The following is a 19654-nucleotide window of genomic DNA, read 5'->3' as shown; positions in this document are numbered from 1 at the left end:
AATTATATTACTTTACTATGTTATAATACATTCTCTGCTTATCCATGTGAAGCTGTAAAATTGTATTATACGTACACATGTTACAGTTTATAATTAAAGCTCTTTAATTGTTGTATAGAATCATGTCCCACTCGTATAATTACGATAAAGTTGTATGTGTTATGTAAATATCACATAAATGTCTTTGCTAGTCCGGTGCATACAAATAACCTCATCATATTAAATGTGTGTTTGTATATGTAACCTTAAATAGCATTTACAGAATGCTATTTATTTGATTAAAACAGAATAGCTTTAGCTTCGAATCTGTTTTAGAATCAGTTTAAAGAGGTAAAACTCAGTAAAAAAGAAGAAAATACATATAAAAAAAGAGATACAGAACCGAAGAAAACAGATTGATGGAACTTTCTCATAATGAGAACAGATGTAATTTCTTCATTTCCACATACTGTTCGCTCCTTTCTAGAGAAATTCTGAGAAAAAAAAAATAAAGGAAAGAATTGATGGAGCTAAGGAAGGGAAAAAGTGTTTCTTCTGCATTCTTTCTTTTCTATTGCCGTCTAAAAAAAATAATAGTTAATGATGAGATATGAACCGAAGGTCAAAATACATAAGGAAAAGGTGTAATATCTCTTCCTGCTCAGTTAGATAAAGATGGGAATAAAAGTATAAAAATAGTAGAGATGATAGGGATGGAAAGAAATAACCAAGAAGGTAAAGATAGAGAGGGTTATAGGATAAGTTAGAAAAATATGGCAAGATCGAAAAATATAAATATATTCGGTTTTAAATTTTTATACGGTAGATGAACAGCGAGGTTTCAATATTATTATTCTTCAATTTTTACATCAAGCCACAGAATGGAATTCTTTACATTTGAGATTTTCGAATCGACTCGAACTCTTCCTATATTCCATTCTATTTCTTAGTATTTCCTTAAAGCAAAGATATATCGATGATGGAATTTCCTCACTATCTTTCTTGTAGATTTATGATGTTTTGGATATAACTATACAAGCTCAGCACGTTTGACCTAGATATTATTTAGCCATAAAATCTTTTTGTTATCCTCTAATAGCATTGTTTCTCGTGTGGAATCATCGTTCTTTCATTAGTAGAAGAATATTCTATTTTAGTAATATTTACGAAGGAATTTTTATTTTAAAAATCGAGAATTTCCAACGTATAAATTCACGATAATTTATTAATATAAGATAAGGTTGAGAACGATGAAGTGTCTCTCGTTTAGTCCCCTCATAAAGTAGAATTATCGTGTCAAACCAACTTTATATATACTATTTGTACAGTGCAGAATTAAGTGATATGTGCATTACAGGGTTTAAAAATTCCTTCTATGTGATTTGTAACGTAATTAATGAGTTACTAGTTATTACTCGGAATTCATTTGTCGTTTTAACGTATTATATGTGATTTGAAATATTTAGTAAAGATCCGATTTAAGGGAATTTTAGGTCCGTTCGCATATAATTAACGCCGTAGTTTAGCATTTAAATGAATCCAATTAACGTGCTAATTAAGTGGAATAATTAAGCACTAAGAAACTCTACTAAAGTAATAGTTGTTCTTTTCGTAAGTTTAATGTCGACTAATTGCCGGAAAATAAAACTTTATCAGATGTTTTATGACATTTAAACGATATATTCTTAGCAAAACACGTGTTCCAGTTTACCAAATTACATTTTATTACTAATATCTTGTGTATCAGAACGTGGAAATTTCTGCTTAATTGTTATTTTGACACGTTTATATTCTATATATTTTTATTACTAATGCATTATATACGGAAATAAACACGACAGATTTATCAAAATTTATGTTTAAAGGTTAACCGAAGGTATCGAATACTCGAATTTAAGAGACGGAAATCGCCTTTACGGCTCTCTATAAATGGAAAATTCAGTTTTATTTTTCAAAAATGGAAGAAAAATAATTAAAATCAAACTTAATAAAAATCTAATTACAGCATTTAAATTCGCAGAAATGAAAACAAATAATAATCAAAACTTAATTTCCATTAATCCTTAATTTTCTACAATTTGACTTAATTAGCGATTATAACATCGATTTAAATATTCAAATCTTAATTTACAAAATTTAATATTTTTGTTAAGGCATATTTAAAGCAATTAACTTTCATATCGTAAACTTAATTTAATTTATGATGTATGTAACACAGTTGAAAATTCAGGAAAAAAATAGCAAATTTTATCACTTTAGTGGGGTATTTTTAAGGAAAGTTATGGTTTCCTGTATAAGATGCTTAACTCGTTTATCATATCGAAAACGAAGAGATAAAAGGCACTCTTTATGCCCAAATATTACATTGTTAGTGCAATTAGACTTAAGCTGTGGATAGGAAACAAACCAATTAAGCATTCTATCAGACCACTTTGAACAGTACAGTCGAGTTGTACGTGTCATTAGGCCCTATATGTACGTAATTGGGCATAGGTTTACTGCAGTCTATCATCAGTTTCTCTGTAGACCTTGTTTAAAGGGATTTTCTGTCACTCTCGTGTTTATTATAACCCCTTACAAATACAGTTTCTAGTTCACCTCGTGTAAGGCCAATATTACAAAAGAAAAATATCTATATGCATTTTTAACTTTAAAATTAATTTAAAAAGAGAAAAAATCGCATATAAATCTTTAAAATTTTTATTTATTATTAATAAAAATTTACATATTTAAATTTAAAAAAAACCCAGCAAAATATTTGCATAGCGCCATCTGTAGATAATTAAATTAATTAATTTGTAAAAATTAATATTAATTTTTGCGAATTTTAATTAAAACATTATGAAATATTTTATTTACAAAATAACTCATATATTCCTGTATGCATAAAAGACATTTTTAATTACTTTAAATTATGTAGAATTAAAATTTTCATTTTTAATCAAGTAAATAAAAGAAAAATAAATCATGCAGAGGTGTAACGAAACTTCATGACTATTATTATTAACTCAATAAAAATATACAGAAAAAAAACTGTTACGTAATGACTTAAATAATATTAAGGAAACGCAATTAAATTAATTATTTGATGATGATGATTATGTTGTTTACAAATAGTCAATAACCGTGATTGTTATTATTATAGGGGTAATAATGATGATTATGTTGTCAAAATGCTGATTGATATCTATAACAATAATTGCAACAAAGTATCATTATTATGTATAACATATAACAATTATAAATATATAACTTGAGTTTATCATTATGATATTGCTTGCAATATAGCTATATTGTTTCATCTACGTTTACATATATTTTAATAATAATAATAATAATAAAACAATGCTTTTCTGTTAAGAAAAATGTAAAATGTATTATTTAATAATCATAATATTAAATATATATATATAAACCTATATAAACTTTTTTTCTCTTGTTTTAAATATATAAAAATTATCATTTTAATTAGGCTGCAATTTTCAAACACGCCCGTCTGCTTGTCTGTCCGTCTGTCCTTTGTTAACCTCAATAATAGAGTTAGATAGATGTGAATCGAGACCAGATATGAAAAGATTAGGGCTCAGAGGCCCCTATTAACTATATACGAACTTTCGGTTTGGACCGGAAGTCATGTGATTTTAATTCAAAATTTTTATTTAAATTTAATAATGATTAAAAATTGTAGTCTGGTATTATGACGATGGATTTTTCTGTTACATAAACTATATATTTATGTACGTTTTAATTTTTAAAAATCGTATTTTTACCTTTAATTATTATTTATTATTTAATTATTTAATTATTAGATTTTTATTAGAAATATTCTTAAGTATTTTGGTGTATTTTTCTGCCTTTTTTTAATATGTAAAGAGTAAATATATAAGTATAATAATTTCAATTCTCTTAAGGAAAATAAGTAAATATATTATACTTATATATTTTATATCAGTAAATATATTATTTAATAATCAGAATTTTTATAGTAAAATACCAAAAAATTTTAAATAATCTCTTCTCATTTTATGCTCTTTTTTTCCTTTGATTTAAGTACGTAAAAAATGATAATTTCAATTCTCCAACAAAACTGTATTGTTTTATTTATGTTTATATATTTTTTTAATAATAAAATAGAATTTTTTGTTGAGAAAAGAGTAAAATATGTTATTTAACAAACGGATATTTATAATAAAAAAAAGATTAAATAATCTTCATTCATTTTTTTAATATATAAGAAAAATAAATACATAAAAAACAATAATTTCAATTCTCTCGACAAAACAAATGTATTATTTAATAAATTTTTTAAAGATAAGAAAAATAAATAAATAACAAAAATTTTAAATAATTTTCACCCTTTTTTTGTTAAATATTTAAAAATGGTAATTATTTCAATTTTAATAATAATAATAAATAATTTTCTCTTAATAAAATACGTTATTGAACTTCCAATAACGTTCACCTGTATACAACGGCCAAGAACCTTTTTATTCATAAAAAATGCATACAAAATAACTTTCGAACGACGGCCCGGTCAGTGTTCGTCGTTCAGAGGTTTGTCTATATTGTAAATCAGAACTTTTATTAAGAAATATTAAATAATCGTGTATTTTTTTAGATGTTTTGCATTTTTAATATGTAAAGAATAAACATATAAAAAATAAACGATAATTTCAATATTGACAATAAGACTTTTATATGCATATATATTATATAAATAAATAAATGTTTATATATCAATAAACTAAACTTCAATTCGTTTTGAACAAAATCGTCTTACTCAGAATGGTGTTCAATCTTTCTTTTCTGTTTAGATCTTTCAGAATGTAATAAAACTTCCGCTTTTCAATCTTTATTAAGTTTGAATACAGAAAAAAAATTTTTTTCAATAAATAAAATGTTGAATAAAACTGTCACGCTTATCATCGAAGTATTTATTAAATTGGTAAATTTTTCATTTTTTTTTAATAAATTAAGTTTACTTTTTTTAATATATTTTAAGGATAAAATATAAAAAAAAGTGCAAAATTCTTAATTAAATGAAGAGCTACGGATTAAAAATTATCTAACGAGAATTTGAAAGGAGAAATTGGCCCAAATTTGCCTAAAAATCGTTTAAATTTGACTTAATAAAGACTAAATATAAGGTAATTTGAAGTAGAGAAAAATATCACCTTTTAAATTTAAATTGAAGATCGTTTAAGGTGTTAATCGAAATGAATGATCCTTTGATAAATCGATTCAATTCGGCTTTTTTTTAATTTAAATTTTATATCACCTTTAATTGATTCCTATTTCGAATCATTAAATTTAAAGTAAAAAATTCAAAGATACTTCCTTCAAATTTATATGATTACTCCAGTTCAAATTATAGAAATTCATCGTCATTAAACTTGGATGATTCCTTTCATATAATAATATTCAATCCTGTAATGCGATTCTCATCAATTAATTAAGAATTTTTGTTATTTCTTTATGATCTAACTCAAAAATTAAATTAAATTTATTGAAAAAAACGGAGATAAATGACTAATTTAATGCAACAATCATTAGTATTTGATCAGAATCTTATTCTAAAATGCAACTGAAACTAGAATAAATAAAGTAAATGTTGATTTAGACATTTATATTATTTATTATTTAAATAAATGAAATTAAATGTACTTTCTAAAATATGAAGAGAAAATTTTCTTTTAATTTCCAATTAAACATTATTTATCTTTAGCATTTGATGAAAATCATCTTTTAAAGTTTCATTCGAGACGAATCGACTAAATTTTCAATTAAACAAATTTAATTTGAATTAAATTGAATCATTTAAATTACAACCTTCTGAAATTTTCAGATTGGAAATGATCAAAATCACTACAAACTTTCATTTTATAACATTAAATTTCATTTAGTAACATCATTATTTTCTTGGAAGCTTCTCTCTTTTTCTTCTAAAAAAATATTTTTTATTAAGATTTAATTTTTTCATATAGATTTTTGTTTATGTTATCTTATTCATTTCTTTAAAAATAAGTAATTTTTCAACAGAGAGAAAAAATTGCAAGAAATTTTCTATCTTCATCTCCTAAAATGTTATAACTCGATCTACTTAAGTTTAAACCCATTATCACAAACTTAACGCTTGGATAAATTCAAACTTAGTACAGAAGTGGGAGGTGATGTACACAGTCAGTAACTTAGCGCCTAATAGACTAGAAGCTAGTGGAGAAAGGATGCTTTGCTTGTACTCAATGGACCCAGACATAGAGATGGACCATTGATTCGTAAGAGAAAATCGCTTCGCTTGTCGGATGAGAAGTTGTAAAGAGTGATAAAAATTCTCTTTGCTTTCCGTAGATGTTCGTAAAACGAAAACCAAAGTATGAACACGACATTGGAAAAATAATTTTCCACTGTCTACACTTGTCTAATGCCATATCTTCTATCTATACACTAAAAAAAGAAAAAGAAAAAGTGGAAAAAAGAAAAAGTAGTTTTCCCGAATGAACAAAAACTAAATAAAGTAGAAGAAAATATATATTTTTGTACAATTTTTTTTTAAATTTAAGCCTCTGGGAATGGTTATAGGAGCGCAATTAAAGGGACGAAGTTGTGTTTGATCCAATTACTGCAGATTGCAGCCTTTGAGTCAAAAGAAAAGAAAAAATTACACCGTGAAATAATAAGAAGAAACATCTTTAAATTAAGTTGGCTATCCTGAAGGGAGAATTCTAGAAATGAGAAAGTTCATATCATGCAATATCATGTGAGAAGATTTAACAATGCATGACAATGATTTCCTTCTTTATTTTTTCTTAACATCATTTGTCTATCCGTTAAAATCTTCTTTAATGAATAGCGAGTCATACTTTGGTACTTATTAAAAGTAGAAAATTTCATTTTAACTAATGAGAAGTGTACGTTGTATAAATATGTAAAAATTTAACTAAGTTTTAGTTGAATTAAAATCATGTTTATCTGTCTTACATACAATTTCCTTTGAATAAATTGTAACGAATGATGCCTACTTACAAATATAAAAAAACACCAGAAAAGAAAAGAATAATGCGTTTTTGACTTTAGAAGTTCTTTATAATAGAAATTTTCTCGTCTTAAATCCTAATTTTAGTTAGTGATATTTCATTTTAAAGAAGATTAAAGAGAGAAGCATAATGATTTTCTAAAATCAATTAAGTCACTGAAAGATTTTAGGATTTAATTTCTTCATAAATCTTCTAAAGGATGTTAAATTTATTATATTTTTTTTCTAATATTTTTTCCCTCTTTTAAAATATTTTTTGAAATTTAAATATTAAGAAAAATTTATTAAATTAATCTTTTTTATATAATTTTATTGAAAGGTAATAAATATAAATTAACTGTTAAAAGAGATGCTAAAAAATTATTTTTTCTTCTCTAAATCGAAAAATAATTAATAGATTTTTATAAATAATATTTTGTTTTTTTTTTCTAATTAAAACTTTTATATTGGAATATTTTTTGAATTTTTTATTAAAGAGAATTTTGTTAATATGTCTAACTAATTAAGCTACTTATAAAGATTAAGAAATAATTTTATAAGCCATATTATTGCTTAAATAAGTAATTTAAATTTAAAATTTTTTAAATCTTATTTATTATTATTTCATAATATAATGATGAGGATAAAATGTAAAAAAATAAAATTAAAAATATAATTTTATAGGAATAAAAACAAAGTTATAAAATTAAATTAATTTAAAAATTTATAAAATCATTTTTTAAATTATATTAAATTAAAATTTAATATAAAAGACAGATAAATGTTTAATAATTACACGAGAAACCCCTCGTCCGAGTCGAGATATAAGAGAGAAAATTCTATAAAATTAAAATTTATTGAGTCGAAATATAAATTTATTTAATTATAATTTATTTAAAAAGTCATTTTTAAATTAAAAATAAATTATTTTATGTTTACTTTATAAAAACAATTTATTAAAATTAATATTTTATGGTGGAAAAAATCTACGATTCTATTATTTTACATGATTAAAATATCTAGATCAAGAGAAAACTGCTTCTAATCCTAGATATAATTTATAAAAATAAATACTTTTTAAATCAGAAATATAATTATTTTATTCTAATAAATAATGAATTTTAGGAATTTATTAACATTTAATTCTAAAAAAAAAAAAATGTATATATTTAAATTTAGAAATTTCTGTAATAAAAATGAAAAAAATATAATATTAAAATAATTAAATATAAAATAAAACTTTGCTTTATAATCAGTGGAAAGTAAGTATGAAAGTTAAAATTAAAAATGCAAACTTTCATAAGAGATTTGTACATGTATTATAAAAAAGTAATAGGGAGCCAATCTGTGAAGTTGCTTTATCAAGGATTAAATCCATTTTAATCATTCCTTTAGGCAGCTTCATCACCTTTTCGTGTAAAAGGGATTCTTTGTTCAATTCCACAAAAGGGATATAAAGTCATTTCATCAGACTGTAGCCAACCTAAATGGACTTAAAAGGAAAAACCCCCGAAGATCTTTAAACACAAATTAGCGTTGAAGACTCTTTCTTTTGACAAATCCCGATTAATTGGAACTGTTACTACTAAATCCAACAGTTCTCAATTCACGATTAATCGAGATTAACCAGACGAAATTACTTAAAGAGATAACAAAACAGAGAAAAGAAGAAAAAAAAAATTTGTGCGAAGTTTCCTTGACTTATCAGATGAAAAGAAGAAAGAAGAGGTTAATATTTCTGCTCAGGGGCCCCTTACTTATAATCTAATGGATAAACTTTGAAGAATGTTCGGTAGTACACCGGTTCATTGAGTGTCTCCAAAGAGAGAACACATTTCATCGAGAGAATTTAGAGATTTCGGGTAAATGGACGCATCACGTCTCAACTTTCTCATTGTTCTGACTTTGGTCCTCGTCACCTGACCCTTCTGCATCGATTTTCGCTAATGATGTCTTCTGTCGCTGCAACGGAAGAGGTCTTTGCTAGTTTGTTATCCAATCTGACCGACTTTAAGGAAGGAAAAAAAAGTAACTCGAGAATAAAAATAACTGTCCTGACCCCTAAAAATAACTAAAAGCTTTTCTATAATTCCACAAAAAATATTAATCGAAATATTTAAAAAAATGATGTAATTTTATACAAAAAAAATTACAGAGAAAAATGTATAATTTAATTCACAGAAGAACATTATTACTAAATAAAGTAATTATTATTTTTGAATGAAATGGTATTTTTTTTTAGTAAAATACAAAATTTTTTGTTGTTTTTTTAAAAACTTTTTCAACAGAATTTCCCAAATGTACGCATTCAATCTTGATATTTGGCGTATGTAAAAATTCTGGAAGAATATTTTTTAAAACTGTGACATGTCTACGTTATATAATCAGATAAAAATTTTGGATTTAGGAAAAATATTTTCGTGTAAAAATAAAAGGAAGTACTTTTGCCATTTATAAGAAAACTAAATAATTCACCTTGTACACTAAATATAGATATATCCAATATTAGAACCAATCGTATATATTGAATCATCTCAGATAAATAGTATTTTTAAAAATATATCTTAAAGAAAGTGATCGAATTTCTGAACTTCTGTAAATAAAGAGAATTTTCAGAAACTATTTTGAAAAAAATAAAATAAAAATAAAATACTTGGATTGGTTTTTACAAACGAAATTCTTTCGAAAATCAGTAAAAACTGAGGAACTTGTGCCAATTTTTTGCTACTCGATCTGTACAGCCTTAAGGGAATTTTATGGGATTGGTCCAGGCTAACATTAACTAAAGTCATAACAGGGAAGGGTTTTTAAAACTTTAAAATGTATTACTAAAGATTTTTTCATCCTTTTACTGGTTTTTCCTCATTTTCCGTTTCATCTTCCCTCTTTCTGTATGGTTTTATGCTTTCCTTCTTTTCTCGAATCTTTCTTTTGTTTCATGTTCCTTATAAATTATTAAAGACATTGCTTATATGTAATTGTTATTAGTTTTCTGGAGTGTTTTTCCATTGGATAAGCTCCATTTTTATCCTGGTGCCGATATCTTTGTCCAAATGCAACATCTTTGTCGAAAGACTAGGAGCTATTCTTCTGTCCCTCTGGGCAATCTAGCCTATTGTATGGCAATATAGACGTAGTCTGGGATCCTCTCTCAGGAGTCTAAATTCCACGTTAGTGACAAGAGAACGAAATTACAGAATCTTTCTCTAGATATAAGGATTTCTTTTCCCTAAAACTAGTGTTTGCATCTTTTTATTACGAGATAAAAAAATCATGAATTTTAAAATAATTCAAAAACTTTTTTGTAAGTAAACCTTGATATAATAGCTTAATTTTTAAAATATTAATTTTAAATTTTATTATTATTATTATTAATTTAATAATGAATTTTCCAATTAAACATTGAATTTAAATTTCATTTATAATTTTTTATTCACAAACTCTATGCAGTTTAATATGCGGTATGTGAAATGATAAAGTTTTATTCGTGATTAATTGAAAATTTAATTGTGAAAGTTTTTAAAAGATTAAATAATAAATTAAATTTATTATTATTAATTTCAGATTGAATAAGATATCAAAATAACGAAGAATTGACTCAACTATGCATTTCTCTGAGAAGACTCCTTCGGCCTTTATCTTCATTCTACATATAAGCACGTTTTGGAGAGATGTCACAGCTCTTTGTCCTCTTCGATGTAAATGTGATGACGACAATCTTCGAGTGATCTGTGATTCCTCCAGTTTAGATGTGGTTCCAATAACTCTAAATCCTGAACTTCGCGAACTCCATTTAAGTAACAATCATATCAAAGGAATTATGGCTTCGTTTGCCGTATATCGTAAACTAGATTATCTCGACATGTCTCATAACCAACTTGTGACACTCGGAAGAAACAATTTTGAATTGCAGAGACATTTAAAAGTTCTTCTATTACATAGAAATATGATTTCTTCTTTACAAAATGAAACATTTCGCGGACTTTTATCTCTCGAAGTCTTACATCTGAATGAAAATTTCTTAGAAGAGATTCCATCTGGTGTTTTTGCTCCTTTATCCAGACTTGAAAAATTGGATTTATCACAAAATAGGATCTCCCGAATTACCGATCATGCTTTCCACGGATTAAAAAACCTTAAAACGTTACTTCTACGTGATAATAAGTTAGGTGTGGTGCCCACTCAATCTTTCTACAAACTTGAAAGTTTGCTTAAATTAGATCTAGGACTTAATTCCTTCAGAACTCTTCCGGAAACTTCGTTTATTTCGCTTAACAACTTGGAGGAATTGATTTTAGACGGTTGTGGTATCAGGGCACTGGACAAAGGAGCATTAAAGTGGCTGAATTCTCTACTTGTCTTAAGACTTCACGACAATGAACTTAGCGATATACCCACAGATTGCTTGTCAGAAGCTGTGAGATTGGAAGAGCTCCATTTTGGACAAAATCCGTTCAAAATCTTGAAACCTTTCAGTTTTAGAGGACTTAGATATTTAAGAAAGATTGAAGCCAACGGAGCTCAATTATTCGAAAGAATTGAGACTCAAGCCTTTGCAGACAACGTGAACTTAGAAAGGGCCATATTTAATCATAACAAAAATCTTAAAATTATAGATCACGGAGCTTTCGACGGATTGCCAAATCTTCGACATTTAAGCTTTCGTGGAAACGCCTTCAGGACGTTCGATTCCAGATTATTAGCCTGGGACGAACTAGAATACTTTGATGTACGAGACAATCCATTAACATGCAACTGCAGTCTTTTGTGGCTTTGGAACCTCCTCCATACGAAAAACTTCACCGATCGCTTCAAAGCAGATTCTTCAAGAATTTTATGTCTAGCACCGGAGGAAGTAAGAGGAAAAATTTTAACAGAAGTTACAGTTGACGGACTCGGTTGTTATGATGTCGAAGCTCGAAGAAGACTATTGATCGGCATTGTAGCGGCTGCTGCTGTGGCTGGAGCTTGCCTAGTCATGCTAGCAATAAGATGCAGGGATAGAGTAGCTGGACTTCTAAAGAACAAATGGAACGGTGGAAGAAAAGAACCTCAATATCAGAAAACTAATGGTGAAGAAGAAACAACAGTTCTTCCATCCGGACAGCTTCCATTGAAACTTACTCCCGTTACGGAACTGTGACATTAAAACATCTAAATTTCATGATTAAGCGTGGATCATGGCCCAATTCAATATTTAATACCTTTGTAGCTCGGAAAGGTGAAGTTTTAGGTCCGGAGAATTTAAATTCCTCTATAATTCAATAACTTTATCTTTCAATCAGTAAACACATTCATTTATTTATGGATTTTTATTAGATTGTATCGGTGCCAGTTCATACTGTACTCTTGTAGAATGGTTCTTCAAAGAAAAAAAAGACAGTAAAATTGTCGAATTTTGAAAGAAGGAAAAAAAAAGTTGTTTAACCTCTTTCCCATCTCTAATTTTCTGTGAAATTCTTAAAAATATTAATTAATTGGGATACCCTAAATGACACATTGTGATAGATATGAAGAATAATGATCATAGATAAGACATGGACAAGTGTAGAAGTATCAATTATTTGTGTCCTGGTAACTATTTTTGTGATAGTTATTGTAATATATAAGGCAACCGTGGTCGTTTTTCCACGTTTTTTCCTTGACTAAGGTTGTCAAATGTACAAAAAAGAAAAAAAAATCATTTCCAATAAAATTGAACGCGTATTTGTAAATTGTATATTTATTCATATTTATTCTTCATAAAGTAATAAGGAAAGAATGCATTTATTTTGAATTTGAAACGATTTAAGTTATTTAAATTTAATTATTTTTTAAATTAAATTGAAGGGAAAGAAAAATGTTTTGTCATCGGAAAGTAGAATAATTTTTAAAAACTGCTTGATTTATTGATTAATTTTAACGAATATTAAAATCTTATCAATTAGCGAAAGATTAGAATTATATAATTTAAATAAATAATCAATTTTTAATCCAATAGGATTAAACTTACATTTAAAATACCATAAAACTACCAAGTGATTAATTTTCTACATAAATAAATAAAATTAACAAAAGATTAAATTACATCAAACTCGTGTTATTTAATTTCGTTACTTTAATTTTATTATCGAAATTTCGTTCTATTTTAATAATAAAATAATTTTTAAAAATATTTTTAAACATATTAAAGTATTTTTACCGTTTAATAAGGCATTAAATACAATACGCTTTTTTAATTAAATACAGCTATAATAATTTTAATTTCGTTTGATAATTAAAATTAAATTTATAATAATTTATTTATTTTTCTTCATACTATAATATTTTTAAATTATATAAAGTTTGAAAGGAAATTTTTTATTTATATTTTTAAGTAATGTATACCTTTTCACTCTATCTTAATCCTCTACAAAATGCTGTATATTCAACAATTTTTATTTATAATTTTATTTATTTATTACATAAAAATATGTATATAAATACAACGAAAATTTATATAAATAAATAATAGATAATACATAAAAAACGTAATGTAAACTAATGTAATCCATTGGATTCTGTGTAAACTTATAAAGAAAATTCAACAACTACTTAATCCATATGTTTCTAAATTTAAAAAAAAGGTGAGAAATACTTAAAGAAAATCCCTAAAAGTGTACTGGACTCACGAAAAATATTTTTACCGCTTCGATATTGGATAAGCAGGAAATGCACGTGAGTGTGCACCTTGGTTAAGGATTATTGAATTACCTAACCCCTAGTGTATGGGCAGGCAATTAAAAGGGAGGTGACAGGAAAACTTGGTGGCCAGATTAAGTGAGGGTGACACAGTGCAAATAACCACAGAATTAGCTACAACTTCTATCTATTAGCAGCTAGTGATCTATAACTTGTAAAGTTTAACACTTTTAAACAATATATTATAAGGAAAAATGGTTTTAAAATTGGTTAATAATGTTTACATGTTTAAAAATTTTTCTTAGTCTTTATTAATATTTTTATCTTTGATCTTAAATCTGTACGTAAAGTTTACCGTTTATTTTACTTTGCTTGCTTAAATATACATGAGTTAACTTAAAATTCTTTTAAGTTAATATTTATTATTTAATAAACGCCTTTAAAAAGATTTACATGATGTTTATTTATTGAGCCAATGATAAAATTTTATTAACATTATAAAAAGAAGTTGCGAAAGTCACAGTATTTAAATATTAAGCAGTCTTCATTAATATTATAATCGTACGAGCTTCACTTGTATCGTGCTTCATGTAATAAAATAAAAAATATTTTTTAAGAAATATTTTTATTGATTATTTATTATTTAATGTATATTTTTAAAAAAGTTATTTATAATATTCTTCCAAACCTTCATTTCTTTAAAATATTGAACAAAATTCAATAATATCTTTATATTAATGTTTCTCCTGTCAAATTTTTACTTGATATAAAGTTTGGCAGTACGTCAATACATTTTTCGCTCAAAAACTTTTGAAAATCTACAGATTTATAAAAAAAAACATTGTTGAGTATAAGATTTTTAACATTTATAACATTTTTTTATATTTTTTTGCTCTTTCAACATATTCATTCAACTAATAAATACGTAAAATAATATTTAAAAAAGAATTTTAAAGGAACTAATTTAGATATAAAAATGATCTTGGAAGAAGATAACCTCTTATAAACCTTCTTTCTAACAGCTATTCTCATTTGGGAATTTATAACTATTTCCTTTCTCTTCTCTAAAGATCCGAGGAAATTATCTGTGTTCTGCACTAATCTATATTACTATAATAGGGTGTTCACTTTAACGTTTATCCAGGAGCACAAGAGACCTTTCTAGCATTGCACGAGTATGTGTGTATTGCTCGTGCAATCGTGAAAGTACAATCAGTATTCGCAGTAGTGTGAGTGTAAAGCGTTGTACCAGTACTTTACCAATGATCAGAAGCGTAATGTTAGCTTTTTAATAAAATTATCGGCATCGTGTGATTTGTCAAGATGGCGTTTTCGATTTACATCTAGTTTTTACGATAGAAAGATTTACGTATTTCTATAGAACTGACACATCTTTTTCTTAAATCAGTTAATTTGTTTTACTATAAACATCGCAATAAAACTAATGCTCGTCTGCATATACTTGTACAATACTGAAAAGATCTCTACATTATACAAAGTGTTCGATTTAACATTTATCCAGGCGTAAAAAACGTTAAAGCGAACATCGTGTATACTGTAACGATAGGAAACAACACTATAAAAGTATCAATAGGTGTAAAAACTATCTTGGAAGAAGGACGTAACCTTTAAGAAGTTTTTCGGAAAGTGATTTCTACGTTTGAGAGTTTATAATTATTTATTCCTCTGAAGACCATTTACATCTGTGAAAATTGCCTGGTGATCAGCACACTATATCAGTTTTACAATTACTGATTCCCTTTATAGATCGACGGTAAAGGCCTTAAGCACTCGTACAGTGTATGCACGTATTTATATCTTCATCATTAATTTGTATTTTCAAGTCTTGTTCTTATATTTATTTGTTATATATTTATTTATTTACATTATCACTAACGTTTACATTAATAGGGCACTTGCGTCAAAAATAATTACAAACTAACTAATTAATTAATAAATAAGAAAAGTACTAAAGATGTATTTGTATTATCAAAAGCTGTTTAATAAATTGTTTTCAAAATAAATAATTTGTTTAACTAGATAAGTTTAACAGGATTATAATTACTTATGGAAGAAGTTCTTATAACTCGTGAATTTTCTAAACATACAGAATTCTGTTTATAAGTAATTTTATTTTCTATCTTTTGTGTGGAAAATATCAGAGAAAATATCTTTAAAATTTTTATTTTAATAAACACAAACATTTGAAAATGTATTCAAAGAAAGCTACTTTTAAAATAAAAAAATAAAAAAAGACCTACGGAAACGTATTTTATTCTTTTTTTAAAATTTATTATAGTATTTGTAATTTATTTACATGTATTCAACTAAGAAATATTAAAAATATAAATAAATTTACAATATAAGATGAAAATCTTCATTTTAACCTGATACATTATTTTGAAAGTATAAGAAGGGAAGGGAAAATATATTAAATAAATAAAATTTTATTTTTCTCACTACTTTCAATATTAAAATTAAATTTTTAACACGAGCATATTTTTATTTCAATTTCTAAAAAGATAAATCAAAAATTGATTAATTTAATATTTTATATAATATTTTATTTATATTTCCCTTCTTAAAACATCTAGTGTGGCATCTTTTATATCACTCTAACACTTTTATATAGATAGGAAAATAAATCTTTAAATATTTATTGAAAATATCTGATAGAGTCCAGAAACATGAAACATTTATATTATTTTTACTCCGAGAAGTGAGCATAGCTGAAGTTTACGGTTTACATATTTTTGAATAAATTATAAATTTTTATTTTCCTTAAAAATATATATATATATATATATATTGATGCAAATTCTCTTCGCAAATGCTTTAAATTTAACAATTTTCTTTTTTATTTTACTATTTTTCTACGAATATCTTTATTCTCTTGGATTGAAGTGACGTTTGTATGCAAGTTAACTACATCTGATGCGTGTAAATAAATATTATACCCGTACAGCTTCATACATCTTAAATAAACACCTATAAATTAATATAATATAAGCTTAATTATTTGAATAAATTTATAGAATAATCCACAAAATACACACGAATAAATTAAACAATATTTTAAACGCCATTCAAATTATTTAATTGCTCTCATTTCTTAAAATAATATTAAAGTTCTGTTTTAAAGATTAGCGTATAAACATTTTCATTCAATTTATATAAAAATAATCCACGAGATTTACTAAAAAAACATTGTCACTTCTAGAAGAATGTGCGTGTAAAGATGATGATATAACATTATATTTATTTATCGATGTTGCAGAACGAAATCAGGTACACAAGAAGGAGGAAAAAAAACAACAACAAAAAAAGATAAACTCAATTATCTACATCACCAAAAAAGAACATCATTATATCTGATGACACAAATAATAATGTTCATCAGGAGGGTGGAGAAAATTGCAAGAGAAGGAGTGTAACCTTCTGCATCAACTTCCTACTGTAGAAATACAGTCACACGTGATCTCGCGTGCTCTGTCCGGGAACAGACATATGGGAGTCACACTGCCATCCATCATGACTTCGCTTCTCCGCAACAGCTTTGCCCTCAAACTTATTGACTTAAACGGTCTCTGGGATGGGTCGATGGCATGAGCCGACTTGTGTGGATGTTGTGTCCTTTGGCACATTCTATTCACTAAGAATAGGAAAAAAAATGCCAAGAAATTTCTTATTTCTTTTCAATTTTTAAAATTCAATCTATTTGTGTTTTTATTGAAAAATACATATTGTATGTAATAAAATATATATATATATATATATATGTTCTATATATACATTGATGCTTACCTATAGGTTGAGATTTCTAATAAATGCAATTTTTCGGAAAGTTAATATCGTCTAAAGGACAAAGTTTCTTCCTTTTAGGCTCTAATATGTTAAATTATGGACTTTAGTGTTAGACTTTTATTTTATTAAGTTCATAAATAAGTGAAATTTTATAAAATTTATGTATTTTATGAATTATTTTTATATTAATAAAATGGGGAAAAAATATTTTAAAAGATCACTTCCTTATTATTTTAAAAGATTAAATTACTTTTTATATATAAAAATAATTAATTTTCAACATTCTGAGTCATTAATATCAAGAATAAAACAGATTTTTTTTTATTAAGCATTATAAATAGCATTTTCAATTTTAAATTGTGATGAAAAGATACCGAAGATGAATCTCGACAAAGGAAGGGAGAAAAATCCCTGATGTATTATATCATATTAAACAATTTTTAAAAAATTATATAGGGTAGTTAAAACGGTTATTTTTTAAAATAATAAAAGCAATTTCTGCTATCTTCGATCACCATTCGAAATAAAAGATGTGGAAATTGCCAGGGACAACGTCACAGTGTGGGTAAACAGGCAGTTAAAGTCTTCTAGAACGGTTCTTTAAAAGCTCTTACTATTGTTTCATTTCTAGCATAAATTTGTGTCGTAAAATGAGTTTCATGGTGTGATAAAACCGATCCTAAGAGGACCACAGTGTTTTTAAGCAGCTCATTTTACTTGAATAAAGCAGCTGCCTGGCCGCTACGAGAAGATGAAAAGTGTCAATGTGTTGTTAATTAAAATTAGTAATTAATTACAAAACAGTGTTTTTATTACCAGTTTTGAGTGCCGCTTTAAAGAAAACCCTCAACAAAGGATTTATCCTTTAATATCGAATGACCCTATGAGAACTTACAATACGATTTATATCTCATAAAAACGTTACAGTTTAAACGAGATTCAAAACAATTTTACATGAATTTTTAATAAGATTATTTTATAAACAGTGAAAATAATAATAATATTATTATTATTTCTTTCAGGTTTAGGTATCAGTTTTAGCATTTGTGAATGTGATCCAGTAAGGAATATGTCCTCTTTCGTCTTCCTAATTCTGTGGGGTTTTATGATTTCCCAGATAAATGTCAAAAAATGGAATTCTGAAACCAGTAACTAAAAATAGAGACGAAATCAATATGATAATATTAGAGTAGCAAATGTATTTAAAGTAGAAAAGTTTCTTTCCTTTTATCATCCTCGTCGAAAACTAACTAGAAGAGAGGATTTGCATTCTTTTTAAGCTTTTCTTCTTGAAAAACTTCTGTTCTTGGATTAAAATTAACATTTATAACCGATATTTTATCCTCAAAAATATATATTTTTATATAAAATAAGGATAATGTATCTTATATAAAAATCTAAAAAGAAATAAGAAAAATAAATCGAAAAGAAAAAAAAAAGAAAAAAAATAATAGAAATCAAATATTAATTTTATTTACATATTAATTATAATTAATTTAATTAAAAATTTTGCGCTAAGTTTAATGAAGTTATAGACTTCAGGCAATTTTAAAGATGGAAGTAAAAATAAAAAATCTTCGTAACAAATTAACCTTAAGGGATACTTTCGATAAAATTCACCGAGAACGAGCGATTTATGTCCTGAATAAGTATTTAAATTTTCGAATTTAATTGTTTAGAGCGTTTTAAGGGTATTAAATAAAATTCTAACACACATAAAAGAAATTTTTTCGAATGGTAAAAACAAAACAAAACAAAAAAATTGCATGCATTTATGGTGATTGTTGTAGAAACTACAACTTGATCTGGTGTTTGAATTATCTTTAATTATAACTTACTAAATAAACTGGAAATAAATAATTTGTTAAATGCATTATCCCGCGGATAAAATACTCTCCTCTTCGTATGGCAATACAGTCTCCTTCTGCATCCTTTCACTAATGAAATAGAAGTAAGCCAACTAAATAATAATTTGTTTACCAAGTCTTTCTTTGTTCAGCTAACAACATCGAAATAGTGATTGCCAAAGGCTAATTCGTTTAAATCTTTCTCGAATTAGACTCTTTCAGCTATTTTCTTATCTCAATTGATTATACAATAGATTCTTACAAGTTGTTCGACTGTCGTCGAATTTAATTCTTAATTAACTAGTTGAAATTAATTCTACTTTAAAAAAAAAATATATATATATATATATAT

General features: G+C 25.9%; 1 protein-coding gene across 1 annotated transcript in view; it reads left to right on the top strand.

Moving 5' to 3' along the window:
• LOC136968353 (leucine-rich repeat and immunoglobulin-like domain-containing nogo receptor-interacting protein 1) overlaps positions 1-12705 on the top strand; it is a 47668-nt gene extending 34963 nt beyond the window's left edge. Inside the window, exon 3 of the mRNA XM_067262362.1 lies at positions 10556-12705. Within this exon, the coding sequence (XP_067118463.1) occupies positions 10596-12134 (1539 nt within the window). The 5' untranslated portion in view covers positions 10556-10595 and the 3' untranslated portion in view covers positions 12135-12705. The remainder of the gene's footprint in view (positions 1-10555) is intronic.
• The last annotated feature ends 6949 nt before the right edge of the window (positions 12706-19654 follow it).

The sequence above is a fragment of the Centruroides vittatus genome, unplaced genomic scaffold, assembly GCF_030686945.1.
Source record: "Centruroides vittatus isolate TY-2023 unplaced genomic scaffold, ASM3068694v2 contig_1450, whole genome shotgun sequence".
NCBI lineage: Eukaryota > Metazoa > Arthropoda > Arachnida > Scorpiones > Buthidae > Centruroides > Centruroides vittatus.
The sequence above is the reverse complement of the archived record's forward strand: the minus strand, read 5'-3'. Positions and strand labels throughout refer to the sequence as shown.